This window comes from Rattus norvegicus, chromosome 4, assembly GCF_021556685.1.
Source record: "Rattus norvegicus strain SHRSP/BbbUtx chromosome 4, alternate assembly SHRSP_T2T, whole genome shotgun sequence".
Lineage (NCBI taxonomy): Eukaryota > Metazoa > Chordata > Mammalia > Rodentia > Muridae > Rattus > Rattus norvegicus.
The window spans coordinates 182,638,220-182,660,517 of record NC_141537.1 but is presented as its reverse complement, the minus strand read 5'-3'; the positions used below and the strand labels follow the sequence as shown (position 1 = coordinate 182,660,517).

The window sequence follows — 22,298 nt, the reverse complement described above, 5'->3', positions numbered from 1 at the left end:
TCACATACCCACAGCTGAATGTTCCACAACCATATCCACAATGCTCTGCAAGCCACCATTGGGTCAAGGGTAAGGAGAGAGCACCGTGGAAGGGCCTGATGGAAGCTCCATCTTTCTCCGTTTGAGGTGTGACTTGTGAGTGAGTATGCCATCTATGAGAGACTGAAGAGTCTTCATTGTACTCATGACATCGAATTCTGATACCAGGAAGCCTTGAGGGAAAGAAGCTCTCATTGGAGAAGAATTCAGAGAAGAGAAAGGAGGCAGATCAAGAGTTACACCAAGTAAAAGTGGACAGGATGCAGCAGCCGCAGAGATCACCCACAGAGTGAATGAATGGAGATCTGTAGGACTCTTGCTGGTCATCTGTCAATGTAGCCCATTCATGGTTGGTCAACGTGCTGTCACGCCAGAGACAAGGCGCCACCAACCTGACACAATGACACTGGGCAAGAGGTGGCAATGAGATGGTGGAAGAAGTAGGTTCCTCAGGCTACACTGTGTGTGTGCGTGTGTGTGTGCGCGTGTGTGTGTGTGTGTGTATGTGTGCGCACCCACACATGCACGCACGCACGTACCCATGTGTGTCATTGAGTGTGGCTTTCTGTCCACTGAGATTAAGTACTAGAAAAGTCCTCAGGGGCATACCACAGGTATGTGGACCCTGCTTGTGCTGAAAAGCAGTGGTACCTTACTTGGGTCCACACGGAAATAAAGGCAGGGTGAAGCTGGCTTCTCTGCCACCTTCTTGTGGCTCCTCCTTTTTAGGCCAGATTCCTGTCAGCTCTGCACATCTATTAGTCACTAAGAACAGCGTCTGCCTAATAGCTTGTTCCCATTTAAGGCTAAATCACACATACACACAGTGTTAAACCCGCTGTCACCCTGGATTCCAGAAGACCATCCTCACAGGACAGTAAGTCCCCTGGGTGGGAATTATCATCTTTGTTGTGGAGACTGCAGCCAGAAGCAGGTCTCATTGCAAGAACCAAACTGCCCCCCTCCAACCCCTGCTGAGAAGGCAGTGACTTAGTCCACAGGCCATCAACTCCCTTTACACAATTAGTACTGAGCCAGGCCTTCTGCTGTTTGATTTCACACCCCTGTCCTCAGTCCCAAAATTCGTTCTAAGTCTAAAGCTCATGTCAATACTTGAAGGTGAACTTGGGGTTATCTTTACTCATCCCTCTTTCTAAAATATATTAAATCTTTTTTGTTTGCTTTTCATTCTTCCTCCTCTATTCCATCAACACGTTGGGATGGAGGGCAGAGCCTTGCCTTCTGAGGGCTCCAGGAGGTAGGACTTCGGTCCTAAAACTCTAGGGGTGAAGATTTCTGGTTTTCATAGGATGAGCATCAGGTGGTACACTAAATAGGCAGCTAAGTGAAGATTCAGAACTAAGGAAGAAAGGGCAAACGGACACGGGTTTGGTAGCCACCAGCCTCTTACGATCCTAGCATGGAGAGGCTAAGAAGTGAGTGAGGGGCTGGACAGATGGCTCAGTGATTTTGAGCCCTTGTTGTGAAATCATGGTAGGAGTTAGGCTTTCACCACTCATGGAAGTAGCCAAGGTAGAGATGTCCATTAGCTTCTGTGCACAAGCACGACTATGTGCACACACACACACACACACACACACACACACACACACACACCTCTAAGTAGGTCATTTAAAAAGTACCAAAGAAATGGATGAGGTCACTAGCCCATAAACTTGGGGTTACAGTCCACACAGCACTGCATTATGGGTGATAAGGAAATTTTTGGCTTCTTTGTGGACTATATTTTACATACAACAGAGAAGTTACTTGTGATTGCAAACCTGTTTCTGAGACTGAATTCTCTTCCCGTGGAGAACTGGCATCAGGGCACAGGGTTCGTACAGGTAGAACCCTTGGAAGAATCTCATTTATTTAAAAGTGATCGTAACTCTTCAAGGATAGGCTATTGTTCTAGACAGCTTAGAATCAGGTAGATTATCTCCTAAAATCTCAAGACGTAGTATCTACTGAGTTTTCTCATTCTCTGTAGCTGGTAGCATATGTCAGATTTAACTTAATCTATAATGTATCTTTCTTCTGCGTTATGAGAAAACAGAGGGAAGGAAAAGAAATGTTGATACTAAATTTTATCTTTCTAAGTTACTAGACAACAAACCCTGTTTGTCTAAAAGTACTACCATAATAATGAATTTTAAAGGCTAAATCACTTAGGAGACAAGCCTCTTGGCTTGCTGGTTAATTGGGTGGGGGTGGGGTGGGGAGGGGATGGGGTCCAGACTGAAGCAGAAGTAATCTAAGCTCTAGAATTCACCTCTCTCGACTGATGTCTGTGGGCATGCTGTGTGCAGCCCCACACACCCCCCCCCCACTACAGCTTTGATTCCTCCGCCATGACAGGCTGTACCCTGGAACTGGGAATTGAAATGAACCCTTCTCTTCTCAAGTTGCTTGCATCAGGCATTCTGTAGCAGTAACAAGATGAGTACATAATGCACTAATAACCATCAATTTACTAATTTAGTATCAAAGTAGTCAACATTTTTATAGACTTTCAACATTTATATTTCTGGCATTTATGAGAAATAAGCATCAGCCAAAAACACTTCAGGGAAAATGGTTTATAAAGGTCAGTGTTGTCCCCATGACCAGAGTTACTATCAGTTTTAGAAAACAATACCTCAATGAAGTGGGCAAAGATTCAACATTCATCGCATACATATCTTGCCACAAAGAATTTTCTAGAATCTGTCTCGGTGAGTTGTGTTAAAGTCAGCGAATTGTACATTCTGTGGCTGTATTATTTTTTTCTAAGTCAGCTTCCAGACTTCCGACAACAGAATGTTTGCCAGTACTGAGTCAAATTTTCCTACCTTCAGAGTAAGTGTGCTTCTTGATTTCTGTGTATTTCTCCGTACGGGCTAGTCTGTGTCACATTTTTGGGATGAGAGAGATTGTAAAAAGCTCCTGTCTGGGTTCAGCCTGTTTTTAGAAGCACTTGTACACCTTTTGTTTCAATCCCTTCTCATGCTAGTCCACTATTCCTGGGCTCCGTAACATCCTACCTTGGAAGAGAAGACCTCCTTCCAGTGCCCCTCAGAACTCCTTGTCCACTCCAATGGGGCATAGAGCCTAGTCACTCAAATGGAGATGCTTCCTGGCTACTTACTCTAGGGCACCTCAAGATTATTTCATATAGAAGTTGCCACATAATTCTTCCCTGCTCCTTGTCCTGGACAACCTTGTGAATCGGAGTAGTAATTAACTCACTGGACAACAGTAAGATATAGACATTTTGCTTTAGAGTTCTCAGACTCTGGTCATTTATCACAGGCTGGATTCTGTTGTATGTGGGTGACTCCAGGTTCTTATGGGACCTCATTTAGTGATTAAGCTATATAGTGATTTTTAGCTAAGTCATATTAATCAATAGTCAGGATCTATAAGCTAGGTATTGGATGATTAATTTTTGTGACTGTTTTATTTATTGATTTGTTATATAGTTATTAAGTCAACTATATATTGAGGTCACCAGAAGCAGCCACCATAAAATGCTTTACTGGTGCAGCACAAAAACAGATCCAGGGACTGGGGAGACAGGTCAGTACATAGAACACTTGGTGTGCAGGCTTAAGGATGTTTTCCCATCTCTGGCGCCTGTGTAAAAGCAAGAGATGTCCTCAAATGCACTCATAACTCCAGTGTTGGGAGGTAGGGGTAATGGTGGGGCTTGCTGGCTGGCAGCCTGGCTGTAGGTCCAGTGACCCTGTTTCAAGGGGTTGAGGAAGGCGATGGGGTGGACATGATATTCTCAACTGCCTCTGTGAAACCTGCACACACACACACACACACACCCCACACACGTGTGAACAGACACTTCCTGTAGGCACTCATCAGGGGGAAGATGACACAAACTCTGAATTATAACAACATTTAATTATTCTGATGATCCACATGACCATTCAGTAGCACTGAAGGAAGGTAGACTACTGGGTTTAGAACCATCTAGTGCAATGGGAGAAAGCAGGCAGAAATGACCCGAGAACAAGGAGTACCTTCCCTCCTGTGCACATTAAAAACCCAAAGACTGATGGCCAAGTAGGCTTTTGTTAGTGGCCAAAGGTGTGAAACATCTGTTTAAAATGAGATATAGTTTTAGTTTGCTGGCTTTCAATGTCTGGTAGTTTTAGCTGCTTCTCCTTGCTGCCTGAAACTGGTGGTACTGCTGAGGGAAAGGGCTTGTGATACTGGTGCTGTTGCTAAGGTAAAGGACCTGTGATGCTGGAACTGTTGCAAAGAGGCCAGTGATGTCTGCAGTGTTTGGTCAGTGGCCTACGGATGCTTGGCTCACTGGCTTTCTGTGTGTTGTCAACCATTTTTGGGACTCAGCAGAGCTTACTGGCATGAGAGCTTTGACCCAACCCTTCTTCCCTCAGTTTTAAAATTGCCTCTCAGATTGCATATATATATATATATATATATATATATATATATATATATATATATATACACACACATATATACACATATACATATATATACACATATATATACATATATACACATATATATATATATACACATATACATATATACACACACACACATATATATATATGTACACGCACATATGCGCTTCCTTTCTTGGAATTTACTTACTATACAAAATTTTTTTCCCCAGAAAAGTGCTTTTCTTTTTAATGTTTAAATACAGGATTTTCTAACTTAATCCAGTTTAATTGTAAAACTATATTAAAACATTCAAAAGAAGTTATAATTATGGACACCTGACTCTGCACTCTGCAGCATAACCAACCCCAGGGAAATTGCTAAGTCGGCTCCTGAACTCTGGCATGAGTCAGCACTTAGCTAAGAGCAGGACTTTAAGCAACACTGATTCTCATTGACAAAATGTCTAAGCAGGGCACTGTCTGCTCAGTCTCAGGGGTCTGTGACCTTTTCAGCTTTGTCAGACAAGAGACTGGTTCAGTTATGTATTCAACATTCCTTACAAACAATCGGAGTGCTCCCCTTCTAGTGTGGATGAGTATGTGGAGACACACTGGCACTTGCTGGGTCTCCAGGAACTGTGTGCTTGGCTCTTCTGGACAGCCCTCATTGGTGTTTCTTTGGTGCGAGTAATTCACACGGGCTCTGACTGCTTACGGGGAAAGTGGACCTGTACACTCCAAGAACATCTGGGTTATATGGTAGAGTTCAAGACTCAGAACACAGGCTGTATATAATTTCTGACCTTGGGAGAGAAACCTCTCTAGGGCACAGTCAGAGACTCACCAGTTAACGTTCCCAGGAGTCTCAGTGTCAGGTCTTCAGCTGCGGATCCCTCAATCAAGGTGAAGGCTTAACAGCTTTATGTTTGCCTGTGGCCGACACCCTGGGTTTTGCAGGGGTTTGTCATTGTGCAGGGATGGTCACATCAAGAAGACTCATTATACAAAGTATCAGTCTAAAAACCATTTCTGTCACCAGTGAGGAAACGGCTTAGTGGGCCAGGCTGTGTGCTTATGAAGGTCCCACACAGAATGTGACGGCTTAGAATACTAAGCCAGGGTGAGCATCTGGGGTGCGGCTGCCCTGGAGGGAGCACTGGGCCACAGAGGCCAGTGTTAAAAGGCCCGAGGTTGAATCCCACATGAGAGAAACAGTCTATTAGTTTAATAATCTCCAACATGCCACCTCCTATCCAGGGTTACTACCATGTGAAGTAATCAGCAGTCCCACTCACGTGGGCTTGGGGATCTTTTCCATCTGACGATGGCAGTGTCACATTTGTAATTTGAAAGTAGCTGCATCTGTCAGAAAGGCGACACTGATGGGCTTCCAACCTTTTAAGAGACTCCACGGGGTTCATGTCTCTAGGACGGATTCTTACCTTTGCAGGAGGAAGTGCTTGACCATTTCATTCTCTTGGTGGACCAACCTGAGGTGGTCGAGGCTCTTCTGATAACCAAACGAAAAGTCACAACGCATCTAACTGGAAATACGCCTTGAGCATCACAATACCATTAACTAATTCCAGCTTGAAGAACCCCTAGACCCATGTCAGACTTCACACACGAACTTCCAGGCATCGTTACGGATACCCCAATGGGAAAGGCAGAGCAGTAACCCCAAGTGGAGTAGCATGGGACCAGGTCAGTGTTCTGCAGTCTTCATACACTGACAGGTCTAACTTATTCCAAGTGTTTTCAGACAACACATACTTTGTGTAGACAACAAAACTGGAACCCCGACCAGAAAAAGACACAGCCTCCTGTGCCGGTCCGTGAGGCTGACTCAAGTAGGTACGCCCCTGGCATCTCTGCTCTCTCTGGACCTCAGCAACAGTGACCACCTATACCCCACACTAACCTAAGGTCAATCTGAATGACGTGTGATGGTTCCCCGACATTTAATTTCAAAAGAAAGCATTAAGTGAACTTAAATACTGGGCCCAGACCTACTGGCTTCCATCTGCATTCAAAACTCCCCTCACTTTTCCCCCATGTAGCAATTCAGGCTAATGGCTTGCTTACTCTGAATTTTATTTCTGTAAGATTCTCGGTAAATACTGTCACTATTTAAGGGGAAGTGTTCACAAAACACAATCAATCATGGTTTGAGAAAGAAGCAATGGTTTTGAAGAATTAATAATTCGTAGCCTAGCACGGTGGAACGTGCCTTTCCCAACACATAGGAGACAGGGGCCTGTGGACAGCTTTGATTTTGAATCACCCCAGGCCTTAAAAAAAAGAAGAAATCTTAAAGGGAAAGAACACACGACAACTGAGCGACCTTTTGGAGTTCCTTTTATTATGCCGAGAAATCCCAGAAAAATACAAAGCCCCAGGAAGCAGAAGCACTGCAGGAAGTGAGCAGGAGGTGAGCTGAGCACAGTGCCCCGGAGGTTCAAACCGCTCACGATGTGGAGCACACTGCTCGTGAGGCATGACCATCCCGGTTCACCCCTTATGCCTGTTGTTTGATTAAATAGATGTGCAGATGTCTGAGTGATGCTCTTTCCAGATATTAGATTATGAAACATGATCTCGAGCCTTTGAAGAAGGCAGGAAGCAAGCCTGGGCCACACACCCCAGTTTACACGGGGCAGCTGCCGGAAGCCTGGCCAGCCAGTGTTGTTCACTTTTGGTAAATCTATGGGAACACGTGGGGTCGCGTGTGGGGAAGAGGACAGGTTAGTCAGAACAATGGCTGAGCCAATGTTTCTGCTCTCACTATTTAGAATCAAGTAAATGCATGGTTGCACAGTGGTTGCTCCCTGCACGTCACCTTGAGGTGGTCACAAGGTAAACCTTTACCAATACAATGTCATCAGGTCACCTGAAGCTGTACGGTTTACCCGATGAACTTCGGATAACACACCACTTTTCCTTGACTTTGGGTCACAGACACTCTTCCATCACTACTCATGATAAAACAGCGGAGAGTAAGTTAGATCTGTTGATGGGTCTTCTGGATACTGCTCTGGCTTGTCCTGGGACTGGAAACCGCTTTCCAGGTTTAAACGGGAAACAAGAGCATTTGTCTAAGTCACAGCATCTAACTTAGAAGTCTAGTGACTGACGCAATGGCCCAGGGCAAGGCAGCCCATCACGTGCCCTTTATTCAATGCCACCAGGATCTATGGCCATTAGAGCACTCAGCTGCTTCTGGGCCCAGGAGACGAACAGCTTCAGAGTGGGCAGGCTTAACGACCAGGACGGATCGGCTGTGTCTCTATTCAATGTCAACAGGCTCCGTAGCTATCAACGCACTCAGCTGCTTCTGGGCGCAGGAGAGGAACAGCTCCAGACTGGACAGGCTACGCTGGCGGGTGACTTGATCAAGCTGTTGATTGTTGAGGGAGAGAGGGAGAGAGGGAGGGAGGGAGGGAGGGAGGGAGAGAGGCGTCAGTTGGGAGAATTCCAATATGAAGTCAATGCAAAACACCAGGAGCTTTTGGGGAGAAAGGACTTGAAGCCCAGTGGGATTTCCAACCATCTGCCAGGATACTCAAGGTTGTTCGCCTGTTATCCAGGCTGACACAGTACTCTCATGGCTGACTATGGTCTGCAGTTACTGGAGAAGTCATAAGTACAATATCTGAATGGTTTGAGTACAAACTATGAGTACAAACATGATGGTTCTTAAACAGACCAAAATCCTGTGAGTACCATGGAGGCGCAGAACACAAAGCTCAGCTGATGACATCACCCTTCAATTCAGCACAGCTGGGGGTGGAGAGGACTTGGTAAAATATCTGGGGGGAGGGGCAGGTTGTTGTTTAGGGTTAGGAGCGGTGCTGCCTTTGCAGAAAACTAGAGTTTGGTCCCCAGTACCCACATATATGCTTACAGCTACCTTAACTCCAGTTCCAGGGGACCTGATGCCCTCCTTGGATTCTGAAAGTGCTGCCACGCACATGCCTCTACCACACAGACACAAACATAAGTAACAATAAAATCGATCTTTAAAACAATATTCAATAATGTTGAAACCAGTATGATCTATTCCCCCTGCTAAGGGATTTTAAATTAGGGCTACAAGATGAAAATGAGGTTCGGCAAAGATAGTTATCTGGGTTATCTGCTGAGAATGTTCTGAATGATGAAGATAATGTTGCTAATGGTACAGGAAGAAATATGCTAACAGTGAGAAAGAAGCCAGGGCCCACAATGAGAGCGCTGTGGGGTTCTATTTTATACTATAAACCTGTCTTACATCCTTCCTATAAGCACCTCTGCATCCAAGTGGGAATTCTCTATTAAACTGAACTTCAATAATCCACGGAAATTCAGGATCATTAACCAGGATACAAAACTTTCATAGTATCCAAGTATCAAATGACAAAGGATGGAATCTAAGAAAATAGTTGTGTAACAGAACTGGGCTGGATGAGACTCTTCAGTTCTGAAATTTCCATGAATGTACAGCAGAGGCCCTACTGGTCTTCCTCCCTCAGCCATGCTATTTCTTCCTTTGTCATGTGATGCCTCTAGATAGACAGAAAAACAAACACTTGCTGCACACGGACAACCCTTGATCTCAGGTGAGCAGACACTGTGTACCTCGAGAATGACTGTCCTTTGCTTCTGGAAATAGGTCTGGGCTTGTCAGGCACTAGACAAGTTTTATGAGGTTGACTAAACTGATTGATTGGTGCATAAACCCACTAAGGGCCACAGCATCTTCCAGGAATGGCTGATGTATAGTGAATTCCGAGAGTAACAGGAGGTACAGCCTCATCCACAAGATGGGATGCTACAAAGCCGTTTTAATATATGCAGGGCTCCCCTCACCCCCTGCTTTGTTGTCTCTGAAGCAATAAGGAAATTTAAAATCCAAGTGTCTACCATTGAGATGAGAAGATGCTCCTAACTGTCCTGGACAGATGCAGCATGTGGAATTTCTGTGGTACGTAAACTGCTCAGGTTGTAACAGGTGTGACCAAACTGCTTTCCAGAGTGAGTATCCCAGGGCACCAGTCCCTAGCACGAGGACCATGTCCCTACCCTGTTCTTTTAAGCAGCTGCATAGTTCCCACTGAACATTTACAGTGCAATGCATTCATTAGATATTCTAGTGCTCTACACAGACTAACCTATGGTGGGTTTCCTTGGTTGATGATTGATGTGGGAGGGCCCAGATCACTGTGGGTGGGGCTACCTGTGTGCAGGTGGTCCTGGGCTCTGTAAGAAAGCAGACTGAGCAAGCCAGGAAGAGCAAGCCAGCAAGCAGCACTCGTCTATAAACTCTACATCAGTTCCTGTGCCAGGTTCTTAGCCTCACTCCCCTCAGTAATGGCCTTTGGTGAAGTCTAAGCTGAAATCCTCCCCAACCTGCCTTCACTATGTATTTTTTTAGCCACAGCAACAGAAATCCTAACAAAGACACAGAACCCAAGTTTGTAGCAGCTGCTTAGGCTGCAGACTGCTCTCTGCAAGGTGACCTGTGACCTCTCTGCTCATGCCCAGGCACCCGACTTAACAGTTCTCCAGTGCCCACTGCTCTCCTGGCCTCGCTTGTCTCAACGCCAAGTCTCACTTGGCAGCCTTACAGTAAGCTAATCCATCGCATACGGTCATCTGAAGAGAGGATTAATCAGTAGACGTGTGGAACAATAGCAACATTTAAAAGAAAGAGACCAGACAGAGTCTTAACTTTTTCAGAAAGCACAAAACAGCAAGACTCAGAGGTATATTATCCTCAGATATAAGCACAGACAGAGAGGCCTTCCTTCCCTTTTCAGGTGGTTTGGAGGTGGAATCATGGGTGCTCGCTTGACTGTGTTAGCCTCAATCCACAAAGACACACGTGTGTGCCACATGCCTGCCAACCCAGTACGGAGAGGTTGAAGCAGGAGCATCAGGAATTCCACGATGCCTTCATGTTTGTAATGTGCCTGAAGCCTGCGGGGCTACAAGACTCTGCCTCAAAAACAAAAATAACAAAACAAGGAAAAAAGCCTTCCAGAGAAACCTAAAGCTCGACCAGAGCTCCATTTAAAACAAAACTGGTGCCCCTCATGAGGTGGCAGATAAAAGTCAAGAATTAGCATCTGAGGAGTAAGGAAACTCACTGTGCTTAAACTCGCTCCATGAGCCCAAGCCTTGAAAGCTGCGAATGTGTCCTTATTTAGGAAAAGGTCTTTACCTATCCTAAGATGGGTTCACACAGGATAAGTGTGGGCCCAGAATGCAACCACCATGCCTCTGTAAGAGACAGCAAGACACAACACAGAGGGGCTGTGAAAGACTGGGGTTGGGGGAGGACACATGGCAAAGACTGAAAGCTGTCACCAGAGACAGGGGCTAGGGATTCAGTATCCCCTGGTGACTTCAAGGAGAACCAGGCTCTGACAACTGGGCTTTAAGCTTCATGACTCCAGTAGTGGGTGAGACTGTGTCTCTTTCCTTTTAAATCTGTTGTAAACTCAGTAATTGCCTTAGGCTGCTCAGGTGAGGTATGACAGCTTCTCTCCGTGTCCTATGGAAGCCTCTGTGTCATGGCGGCTTCTCTCTGTTCCTATGCAGCTTTGTACAGTAACTATCCTGTTTTCACCAAGGGGCTTTCTGCTGCGCATGTGAAATGCACATTTTAAGGATGCCACTGCACTTTCATTACTTTGGTATTAGCATACAAATTCATGGGCTTCACCATGAATTGAGTGAATTGATCCTCCTGTGACCTTTCTCCCTTGGCTGCCCCCACACTGCCTACCTACCTTCCTCCCAACTTTTTTATCCCCTTCCTGTGGTCCCCGTTCTGGCTTTATGGCCTATCCCCACAGTCCCAGCCACACAAAGACATATCAGACGTTAATAGTGGGGATGAGTACATGACAGGAAGATGTGGCCCTTTCCTTCCTCAGTCTGAGTTACTCTGCTTCTTATAATAATTTCCAGACCAATCCATTTATCCTACAAGCTTCGCTTTTCTTTATGGCTGAATAAAAGTCTATTGCATGCGCGCGCACGCGCATGCGCACACACACACCCCTCACTTCTTCATTATTCATCTGTCAACAGATGTCTACGCTGAGTCTATTTCTTCTTGTTGCTATGAATAGAGAGGAAATAAACAGGGAAGTACAAACATTTCCATAGGGGACACATCGTCCTTCAGGGGTGTCCCCATATATGATGGCCATGTAGCAGTTATTTTAAAGGTTTTTTCCTGAAACCTCCACTAATCATGTGGAATGATTGAGAAGGACCTTAGGCAGGGTTTCTATTGCCATGGTACTTACCATAACAAAAAGCCACTTGGGGGTGGAAGGGTTAATTTCATTTCATACTTAATAGGTAACAGTCTGTCTTCAGGGAAGTCAGAGCTGGAACACAGAAGTAGGAACTAAAGCAGAGGCCACGGAGGAGTGGCCTGTTCCTCGTGGTGTGTTAGCCTCACGGTTGGTTTACCATCCAGGATCACCGGCATAGGTCATCGCACCCAGTGGGCTGGGCCATTCCACAGTCATAAAACAAGAAAATGTCCCATGGGCTGACCCACAGCCAATCTGGTGGGGACATTTTCTCAACGGACAGTCCCTCTTCCCACATGTCTAGCTTGTGTCAAATTGACTAAGAAACGAACCAGGATAAGAAGTCCCTGAATGACTATGGTACAGGTTAATAGTTCCCTGAATTTTTCAACTTTATAATCATGGATATATAAAACAAAATTTGAAAAATATCCTACCGTCTTATTTCTTCTAAAAGTTCGTCTAGACCCTAATCAAACAAATTGCAAACACATGGGGAACACGGACTTGCCTCAGTGCTTATGTAGTTTTGGAGCTTTAATGGTGAGGCTCAACTGCTCAGTCTACCTTTCCCACATCACAGCGTGGAGAAGAAATGCTCTGAGTAGTTAAGAGTCTACGCTTGCATTCTTGACAGTCCTCTGTATTGAAAAAGCAACAGCCTAGTTCTTAAAGGGATATCTGAGTGCACTGGAATCTGGCTGTTGTGTATCAAGGGGAGTCTTCCATCCTGTTTCTAATAAGATAGGTTCTGCAGATGCTCATTCCTAAGGTACCTGCTCTATGCCCAGAGGGACACGGGGAAGCTCTGGATGACAGCAACACCTGCCTTAACTCAAACTCAAGACTACCACCAACTTCCAGATACATCACACACACACACACACACACACACACACACACACACACACACACACACGCACGCACACGCACGCACTCATGTATACACATGTAAGATCCTGGACTTTTTCTGAGCCATCCATCAGATTCTTCTGTGGCGGTTTGCAGTGTGGTGCCTGGATGCTTCTGGATGCCACCTTTCCTGTGCTGTGTCATCATATTGTGCTTACTCAGCAGAGCTGAAGGACAATCACAGTGACCTGTCTGTCTGTGTCAGTAACCTGTCTGTGTCAGTGACCTGTCTGTCTGTGTCAGTGACCTGTCTGTCTGTGTCAGTAACCTGTCTGTGTCAGTGACCTGTCTGTCTGTGTCAGTAACTGTCTGTGTCAGTGACCTGTCTGTCTGTGTCAGTGACCTGTCTGTCTGTGTCAGTGACCTGTCTGTGTCAGTAACCTCTCTGTCAGTAACTGTCTGTCTGTGTCAGTGACCTGTCTGTGTCAGTGACCTGTCTGTGCCAATAACCTGTCTGCCTGTGTCAGTAACTGTCTGTCTGTGTCAGTGACCTGTCTGTCTGTGTCAGTGACCTGTCTGTGTCAGTGACCTGTCTGTTAGTAACCTGTCTGTGTCAGTGATCTGTCTGTCAGTGATCTGTCTGTCTGTGTCAGTGACCTGTCTGCCTGTGTCAGTGACCTGTCTGTGTCAATGACCTGTCTGTGTCAGTAACCTGTCTGTGTCAGTGACCTGCCTGTCTGTGTCAGTGACCTGTCTGTCTGTGTCAGTGACCTGTCTGTGTCAGTGACCTGTCTGTGTCAGTGATCTGTCTGTGTCAGTGACCTGTCTGTCTGTGTCAGTGACCTGTCTGTGTCAGTGACCTGTCTGTGCCAGTAACTGTCTGTCTGTGTCAGTAACTGTCTGTCTGTGTTAGTAACTGTCTGTCTGTGTCAGTGACCTGTCTGTGTCAGTGACCTGTCTGTGCCAGTAACCTGTCTGCCTGTGTCAGTAACTGTCTGTGTCAGTAACCTGTGTCAGTGACCTGTCTATGTCAGTAACCAGTCTGGTTGCTTTACCAGAGGCTCCCTGGTATTACACTATTAAGCACACGGTTGCTGTAAGAAGTTTTCTATTAAAAGGACTTTTCTATTTTTAGATAAGTAAGTCTGATGTGGGAGTCCACGCTGTATAAAAAACTAAAGGTCAGATGCCGAGTCCCTCTCTGGGAACAAGTCTGTGGCATTATAATCATGTTGACAGAGACTCTCTGAATCAACTTCAGGGAAATTAGTGTCACATAAAATAAATGTTTAGAATAAATCAGACTTGAAGGATTCAACAGTCTGGGCAGTGGTTTGACCCGAGGCAATGTCAGTTGCCTTAACCTTGAACTAGAGAGCGTGTGGGCCTGGCCTCTTCATCAGAATGTTCACGGTCCACATCTACACTCCACGGTGACTGCCAGCTCAGAGTATGTCTCCAATGCATCCCAGAAGTCACCTCAAAAAGAAGTTGTGTAACTTTCTCATGTTCCAGATTGACTACAGATGCTCGTGGAGAGTAAATGAAAGGCGGGTACAGAGCCTAAAATGCACAAGCCACAACTGAAGGACTGCTGCTGGGTTCTAAGACGGCTTACGGTAAGAACTCTGTTCTCGAACTGTCTTTCATGCAGCAGCTCTGCCCTGGCATCTCAAACTGCCACAGAGCCCACGGGGCGTGTAAGCACTCTCTGTTCTCACTAAAGCAACGATGTGCACTGTGGTGCACGCACACCCCTCAGCACACAGTCCTGCTCAACTCCACAGGCTCAGTAGCAGTGCCTGGGCAGGAAAGAGCACCCTGCAGCAGACATGGAGCTGGCAGGGACTTCCTGTGCTGTCAGAAGCATGCCTCCCGAGGAAAGGCTCGGGAAATCTAAAGGGAGAGAGAGGCCTGGTTCCAGCAGTCCTACATCTGCCAATGGCAATTTTCAACACAAGCAGAAAATAAGACCATGGACTTAAGAGTTTACAGAGACAAAAGCTAACTACTGCTTCCCAGAGTGGCTCGAGAATCCGGATGCTGTCTGAGTTGAGGGACTGATCCGCTGAGGCTGGACACTGATTTCCAGAGTGTCTGAGATGCTACATGGCTTCCCTGCATGTCTGGGGAGCAGGACACCACTTCCTAAGGGGTCTCTGTCTTAAGAGCCTGGCCCTAAGTCATGGTTTCATTCTCCTGGCAACTGTGTGAGTGGGGCAACTGGGCTTTGAAAGGTTATGACTTGCCCAAGTGGAAGAGAGTGTGTGTGTGTGTGTGTGTGTGTGTGTGTGTGTGTGTGTGTGTGCGCGCGGGGGGTGGGGAGCAACTTAACACCAGGTGTGTGTGATACCCAAGCCTGTCCTCCAACCTCAGCATGTGCTGCCTTTCCAGATAAGAGCTTATGTTATGGCTGGGGGCCTTGGCACAGGGTCTATTTTGCTATAAATACAACAGGGTTCTTTATGTTGCATTACCCAAGCGTAAACAGCTATCAAGGCGCCAAAAAACCTGGCACAGGCAGCCATCAAACAATGCAATGTTCCTCCCTCCATGGAGATTCAGTAAGAAATTAACACACAAAAGGATCCCTGAAAGCACAGCAAATGCATTTAAAGGAAATTCAGCTTATTAAATACACCATGAAAAGAAACATTTCCTTTAGCAACCTGGAAATGTCAGCAGCTATACAGAAAAAGTGTGAAACCCCCTCCTGTTCCTAATGAAACAAAGGCTTTCAATCAGACTGACATCCTGTGGTACTAAGCACACCTTGCAGTGTACGGCCATCTTAAGCCTGCTCTGCTCACTCACTTCTGCATTTCAAACTGGGAAAGTAGCTGGTCAGCCCAGGACCAGTGCTGGGTGCAAACTTGGTTAGGGATTCTCATGACTTAGTACCCAAAGCTGAACCCATGCCATTTCATTAAAGCACTGAATGGAAGTTACTGCGAAATATTTTTTCCCTTTGAAATCTTCTTCATCATGAGTTTTTATACTGTATACAAGATCATGCAAATCTGATCACTGTAAACTATACCAACCGTCTGGCACATTTTAAACAGCTCTCAAGGGAATGGAAGGAGGACGCAATAAGCCCCTCCCCTTCCAGTACAAATGGAGGAGGTTCTGCTTTCATCCAAGCTAGACTCAGCAGATACCGAAAAAGTAGAAATAAAACCAGGGAGGCAAAGTGTAGAACAGAGTCTGAACGCCCATTCAGAGCCTGCCCCACATGTGGCCCATACATATACAGCCACCAACTAGATAAGATGGATGAAGCAAAGAAGTGCAGACCGACAGGAGCCAGATGTAGATCGCTCCTGAGAGACACAGCCAGAATACAGCAAATACAGAGGCGAATGCCAGCAGCAAACCACTGAACCGAGAATGGGACCCCCGTTGAAGGAATCAGAGAAAGGACTGAACGAGCTTGAAGGGGCTTGAGACCCCATATGAACAACAATGCCAAGCAACCAGAGCTTCCAGGGACTAAGCCACTACCCAAAGACTATACATGGACTGACCCTGGACTCTGACCCCATAGGTAGCAATGAATATCCTAGTAAGAGCACCAGTGGAAGGGGAAGCCCTGGGTCCTGCTAAGACTGAACCCACCCCCCCAGTGAACGTAATTGTTGGGGGGAGGGTGGTAATGGGGGGAGGATGGGGAGGGGAACACCCATAGAGAATGGGAGGGGGAGGGATTAGGGGGATGTTGGCCTGGAAACCGGGAAAGGGAATAACATTTGAAATGTAAATAAGAAATACTCAAATTTAATAAAGATGGAAAAAACAAAACAAAACAAAACAACAAAAAAAACAACAAACCAGGGACAGAACCTGCTCAGTCTTGGCTAACGGTGACACGTGCTTAGGAGCAGCTCCAATCTCCTTCACCTACAGGCGAATCTGGGGACAGTGCATACACCTTCGGGTCCCTGTTGGTCCTACTGTGCTTCTTCTGCTGTGATATACACCATGGCCAAAAGCAAGCTGTGGAGAAGAGGCCTCACTACATCTTACAGCTGTATTCTATCATGAAGGTGAGTCAGGGAAGGAACTCAAGGCAGGGACCTAGAGTCAGAACGGAAGTCATGGAGGCCATGGAGGCCTGCTGTTTACTGGTTTGCTCCTCATGGCTTGCTTAGCCTGCTTTCTTATCCAATCCAGACCCACTTGCCCAGGGGCAGCACCCTCTACAATGAACTGGGCCTCCAGATAGTTAATTAAAAAAATGTTCCCAAAGACTTGCCTACAGCAAATCTAATGCAGGAACCTTTGCAACTCAGGCTCCTTCTCCCAGATAACTCTAGCTTGTGTCCAGTTGACAAAAACCAAACATGGCCACATCGTTTCTGGGGTTAGTAGAAGGTAAAAGCAACTGGGATAGAGCTCCAAGATAGAGCCTTACAGGGGACAGACATCTGTTCTTTCCCACTTTTGTTCTTGTGTTTTTCATCACCTCACTTCAGAAATATACCTGCTGGAGAAAGAACTGGCAGTGTTGCGTGAATGATGCAGTTAGGTGCTATGAATACAGTGAGTACATACACAGGGTGCCAAACAACAAGGGTAACAAGTCCCAAGCACTCTGGTCAGAGAGAGTACCTAGACCCAAGCACCCTGGCTAGATAAGAGTACTTAGACCCTGGAAACTCAGTGTGGTCCGAGCTGGCTGTGGGGAGCTTCATTCTTCAAGACTGTTAGGTCCTGACACTACGAGCATGTGATACCACACCCAGCTCCTTTGTAGACTCCTAAATTATTATCAGAATTATGTTCTAATGATTGCTTGTTCAACCCCCTAAGTTATAGTTTCCAGATCAGCAAAATTTCCAGTCTTGTCCACATAACATGTTGCGCCTGTTCCCACATTCCTGTTCAGGATCTAAAGGCTGAGTGTTCAAGGCTGGGCAGATGGCTCAGATTCCACAACCACCTGCTGCTCTGCCACGAAGTCCCTCATCAAGTGGCTCACAGATGCTGGACAGAGAGGAGGGGGCAGAGAGAGCAAGGGAGACACCGGGGAAGAAATGATGCCTTTTAGTCTTCTAATGTCTGCTGAACATTACATTACAAAGCAGAGTTGGGGGGGGGTGATAGCATTTATGAATCCATAAAACTGGCATAGAAGCTTTCATGTGTGGCTATTCCTCCCATTTTAATTATTTTCTTGTCAACTAATTAGCTCCGATCTACTGATTTGATTTCTATTCATCCCAAACAAGCTATAAAGTGTATTCCTAAGAACAAAGCGAACAAAACCAACCTGTTGCCCTCTATGGTATTCTCTGTTGGTAAGACTTCCTACTTCCCTCTTAACATTTATAATTTATATATTAGGATATATATGTGTGTGTATACATATATGTTGATTAATATTTATTTAATATTAATATTTATTGGTAAAGTTACTTAAACTTTCTCACATAACCAATCTTTCAACACTCTATTACATTGGTGCTGAGAGACAGGATTAGGTAGGGGCAGGAGTGCTCTGACAACTTAAGTGGAAATGAACTTGGAGAAGTGAGTGTGAAGTAGGCTTAGCCTTGAGTCGCCAGAGTGCATCTGTGGGTGCAAGTTCATTCTTCAAAGACTTGGTTAATTAAGGCGACAGAGCAAAGATGAGAAAATGCTTTCCTTCTGACTTAATGCAAATATGACATTAGGCAGGGACTGGAAGGGGTGGGTCAACTGAAGGGCACATGGCAAGTCACCTGCAGACCCTGGCCTCACAGAAATGCCATTACAGTCATTTCTCCCAGTGACATCACTGTCCATCTATTGTCACTGTCCATTTATTGTTACTGCCCACCTGCAGCTATCATTGCCCACCTGTGCAGCTGTTACTGCCCACCTGTGCAGCTGTCACTGCCCACCTGTGCAGCTGTCACTGTCCACCTGTGCAGCTGTCACTGTCCACCTGTGCAGCTGTCACTGCCTACCTGAGCAGCTGTTACTGCCCACCTGTGCAGCTGTCACTGCCCACCTGTGCAGCTGTCACTGTCCACCTGTGCAGCTGTCACTGTCCACCTGTGCAGCTGTCACTGCCTACCTGAGCAGCTGTTACTGCCCACCTGTGCAGCTGTCACTGCCTACCTGAGCAGCTGTCACTGCCCACCTGAACAGCTGTCACTGTGCTTGGATGCAGACTAAAGGTGGTCTTAGCAATCCATGTCCAGATTCCTTTGAATGAAAGAAATAGTTTAATGTCCTTGAGAAATGCCAATACACAGAACAGAGTCATGCACAAGTTGAATCTGTTCCAAGTACACATGGCAAGCGGCCAGTTTGATTGTACAGTCCCTGGGAAGCTGGAAATCCTACTTACTCCCTTATGAAGATCTAGAGTAAGAGGCTCTAACAAGTTCTCATTTCACAGCTCTGCATTTCCTCAAAGAAAGCACAACAGTGTGTTTGCAGAGGGCATGTTTCAGAATTCAAACCTTATATGTAGCCTTTGGGTGGTAGAAAGGGGCTTAGATAAAGTAAGTGCCTAGTCTAGCTCAGTTGGGTTAGGTATAAAAGAAATGGGAAGGCACGGGTAACATCGGGAGAGGAAAACCTCTGCCATGCCTCCCTGCTCACCTGGGAGAGTGCTTATTACCGCCCTTTCTTCTAATGTGGGATAAGGCAGGGTGACTAAAACTCAGCGGTTCACAGTTCAGTCTGAACGGCACCAGCATGGTGCACATTCTATCAAGAGTCCTGACCTGAGAGTAAGACACTCTGGGGCTTGCTCAGGGCAAGGGTGTGGCTTCCAAGAGTGTAAAGAATCATTTCTGCATCCTGCTAGGAGGAAATGAAATCACAAGTGGCAAGGTGTCACACCAGCTACATCCCCTGCAGCTGGCTGGTACTTCTGTGCTCGCAGGACTGACTCTGTCACTGTCTCACGATCACTCCACAAGGCTTCCTGCATGGACGATGCCAGTGACCTGCCACAGTGGTTAATCTAAAACTTCACAAAGGCTGTACAACCTTAGAGCCCGGCTTCATGGGCTGTTTTCAGTGGAAGGTACCTGGGAGGCTGAAGCAGGGGGATGGTTAAGTCCAAGGCCAGCCCAGGCTCCAGAAGTCTAAGGTGGAAGTGAAACAGAGCAGAGTCCTTGTGTGGGAACTAGCGAAGTCTGGCCTCATACTTCTATACAGTGGAAATAACAGCAGTGGGAAGTGATCTTCCCAGAGGAACTCATTATGTTCTCAAAGAGAGTGAATAAATCAGCAAAACACTATCTGCTCCCCAAGTAGATGCCATGCAGGGCTCCGTATGACTGCTCAACAACTTCTGCTCTCCTTCCACAGGACCAGGATTCATTTCCCAGCATCCTCATGGCAGCACACAACATCCCGTAATTCCAGTTCCAGGGTAATCCAATGCCCTCTTTTGGTCTCTGTGGACACTGAAGTAATACACAAACATAGACATAGACCCATACACACACACACACACACACACACACACAACACATAAAATCAATTAATATTTTTAAGGTATATGAAAATGTTTATGAAAAACCAATTGATCAGGAAATATCTCTGAGCATTCCTAAGTGACAAAGACTATAAAGGACTTTGGTTATCAAGATCAAAAAGTAAAGCTACAGGAGAAGCTAAAAAAACACCTTAACACAGCTCAAAATAAACAAATAAATCCATCCCTGAAAGGCAGCATTCTTAAATCTGTGCCCTAGCAATAGTGATAAAAACTGCATGGTATTGGTACAGAGACAGACAGATAGACCAATGGAATAGAATTGAAGACCCAGAAATGAACCCACACACATATGGTCACTTGATTTTTGACAAAGGAGCCAAAACCATCCAATGGAAAAAAGATAGCATTTTCAGCAAATGGTGCTGGTTCAACTGGAGGTCAACATGTAGAAGAATGCAGATCGATCCATGCTTATCACCCTGTACAAAGCTTAAGTCCAAGTGGATCAAGGACCTCCACCTCAAAGCAGACACACTCAAACTAATAGAAGAAAAACTAGGGAAGCATCTGGAACACATGGGCACTGGAAAAAATTTCCTGAACAAAACACCAATGGCTTACGCTCTAAGATCAAGAATTGACAAATGGGATCTCATAAAACTGCAAAGCTTCTGTAAGGCAAAGGACACTGTGGTTAGGACAAAACAGCAACCAACAGATTGGGAAAAGATCTTTACCAATCCTACAACAGATAGAGGCCTTATATCCAAAATATACAAAGAACTCAAGAAGTTAGACCACAGGGAAACAAATAACCCTATTAAAAAAATGGGGTTCAGAGCTAAACAAAGAATTCACAGCTGAGGAATGCCGAATGGCGGAGAAACACCTAAAGAAATGTTCAACATCTTTAGTCATAAGGGAAATGCAAATCAAAACAACCCTGAGATTTCACCTCACACCAGTGAGAATGGCTAAGATCAAAAACTCAGGGGACAACAGATGCTGGCGAGGATGTGGAGAAAGAGGAACACTCCTCCATTGTTGGTGGGATTGCAAACTGGTACAACCATTCTGGAAATCAGTCTGGAGGATCCTCAGAAAATTGGACATTGAACTGCCTGAGGATCCAGCTATACCTCTCTTGGGCATATACCCAAAAGATGCCCCAACATATAAAAAAGACACGTGCTCCACTATGTTCATTGCAGCCTTATTTATAATAGCCAGAAGCTGGAAAGAACACAGATGCCCTTCAACAGAGGAATGGATACAGAAAATGTGGTACATCTACACAATGGAATATTACTCAGCTATCAAAAACAACGACTTTATGAAATTCGTAGGCAAATGGCTGGAACTGGAAAATATCATCCTGAGTGAGCTAACCCAAACACAGAAAGACATACATGGTATGCACTCACTGATAAGTGGCTATTAGCCCAAATGCTTGAATTACCCTAAATGCCTAGAACAAATGAAACTCAAGACAGATGATCAAAATGTGAATGGTTCACTCCTTCTTTAAAAGGGGAACAAGAATACCCTTGGCAGGGAAGAGAGAGGCAAAGATTAAAACAGAGACTGAAGGAACACCCATTCAGAGTCTGCCCCACATGTGGCCCATGCATATACAGCCATCCAATTAGACAAGATGGATGAAGCAAAGAAGTGCAGACCGACAGGAACCGGATGTAGATCGCTCCTGAGAGACACAGCCAGAATACAGCAAATACAGAGGCGAATACCAGCAGCAAACCACTGAACTGAGAATAGGACCCCCGTTGAAGGAATCAGAGAAAGAACTGGAAGAGCTTGAAGGGGCTCGAGACCCCATATGTACAACAATGCCAAGCAACCAGAGCTTCCAGGGACTAAGCCACTACCTAAAGACTATACATGGACTGACCCTGGACTCTGACCTCATAGGTAGCAATGAATAGCCTAGTAAGAGCACCAGTGGAAGGGGAAGCCCTGGGTCCTGCTAAGACTGAACCCCCAGTGAACTAGACTGTTGGGGGGAGGGGGACAATGGGGGGAGGGTGGGGAGGGGAACACCGATAAAAAAGGGGAGGGGGGAGGGGGATGTTTGCCCGGAAACTGGGAAAGGGAATAACACTCGAAATGTATATAAGAAATACTCAAGTTAATAAAGGAAAAAAAAATCTGTGCCCTCAGAGGCAAGAAGTAGGGAGCAGAGTGAATATTTAGGGTTATTACAATGCCCAATTATTCTGCACA

General features: G+C 45.8%; 1 protein-coding gene across 26 annotated transcripts in view; it reads right to left on the bottom strand.

The window, feature by feature from the left end:
* Positions 1 to 6,792: 6,792 nt before the first annotated feature.
* Ccdc91 (coiled-coil domain containing 91) overlaps positions 6,793 to 22,298 on the bottom strand; it is a 170,715-nt gene continuing 155,209 nt past the window's right edge. For all 26 annotated transcript variants that reach the window (XM_087657856.1, XM_087657861.1, XM_087657836.1 and 23 more), the window contains 1 exon segment: positions 6,793 to 7,848. In XM_087657856.1, coding sequence (XP_087513982.1) covers positions 7,738 to 7,848 — 111 coding nt within the window. In that variant the 3' untranslated portion in view covers positions 6,793 to 7,737.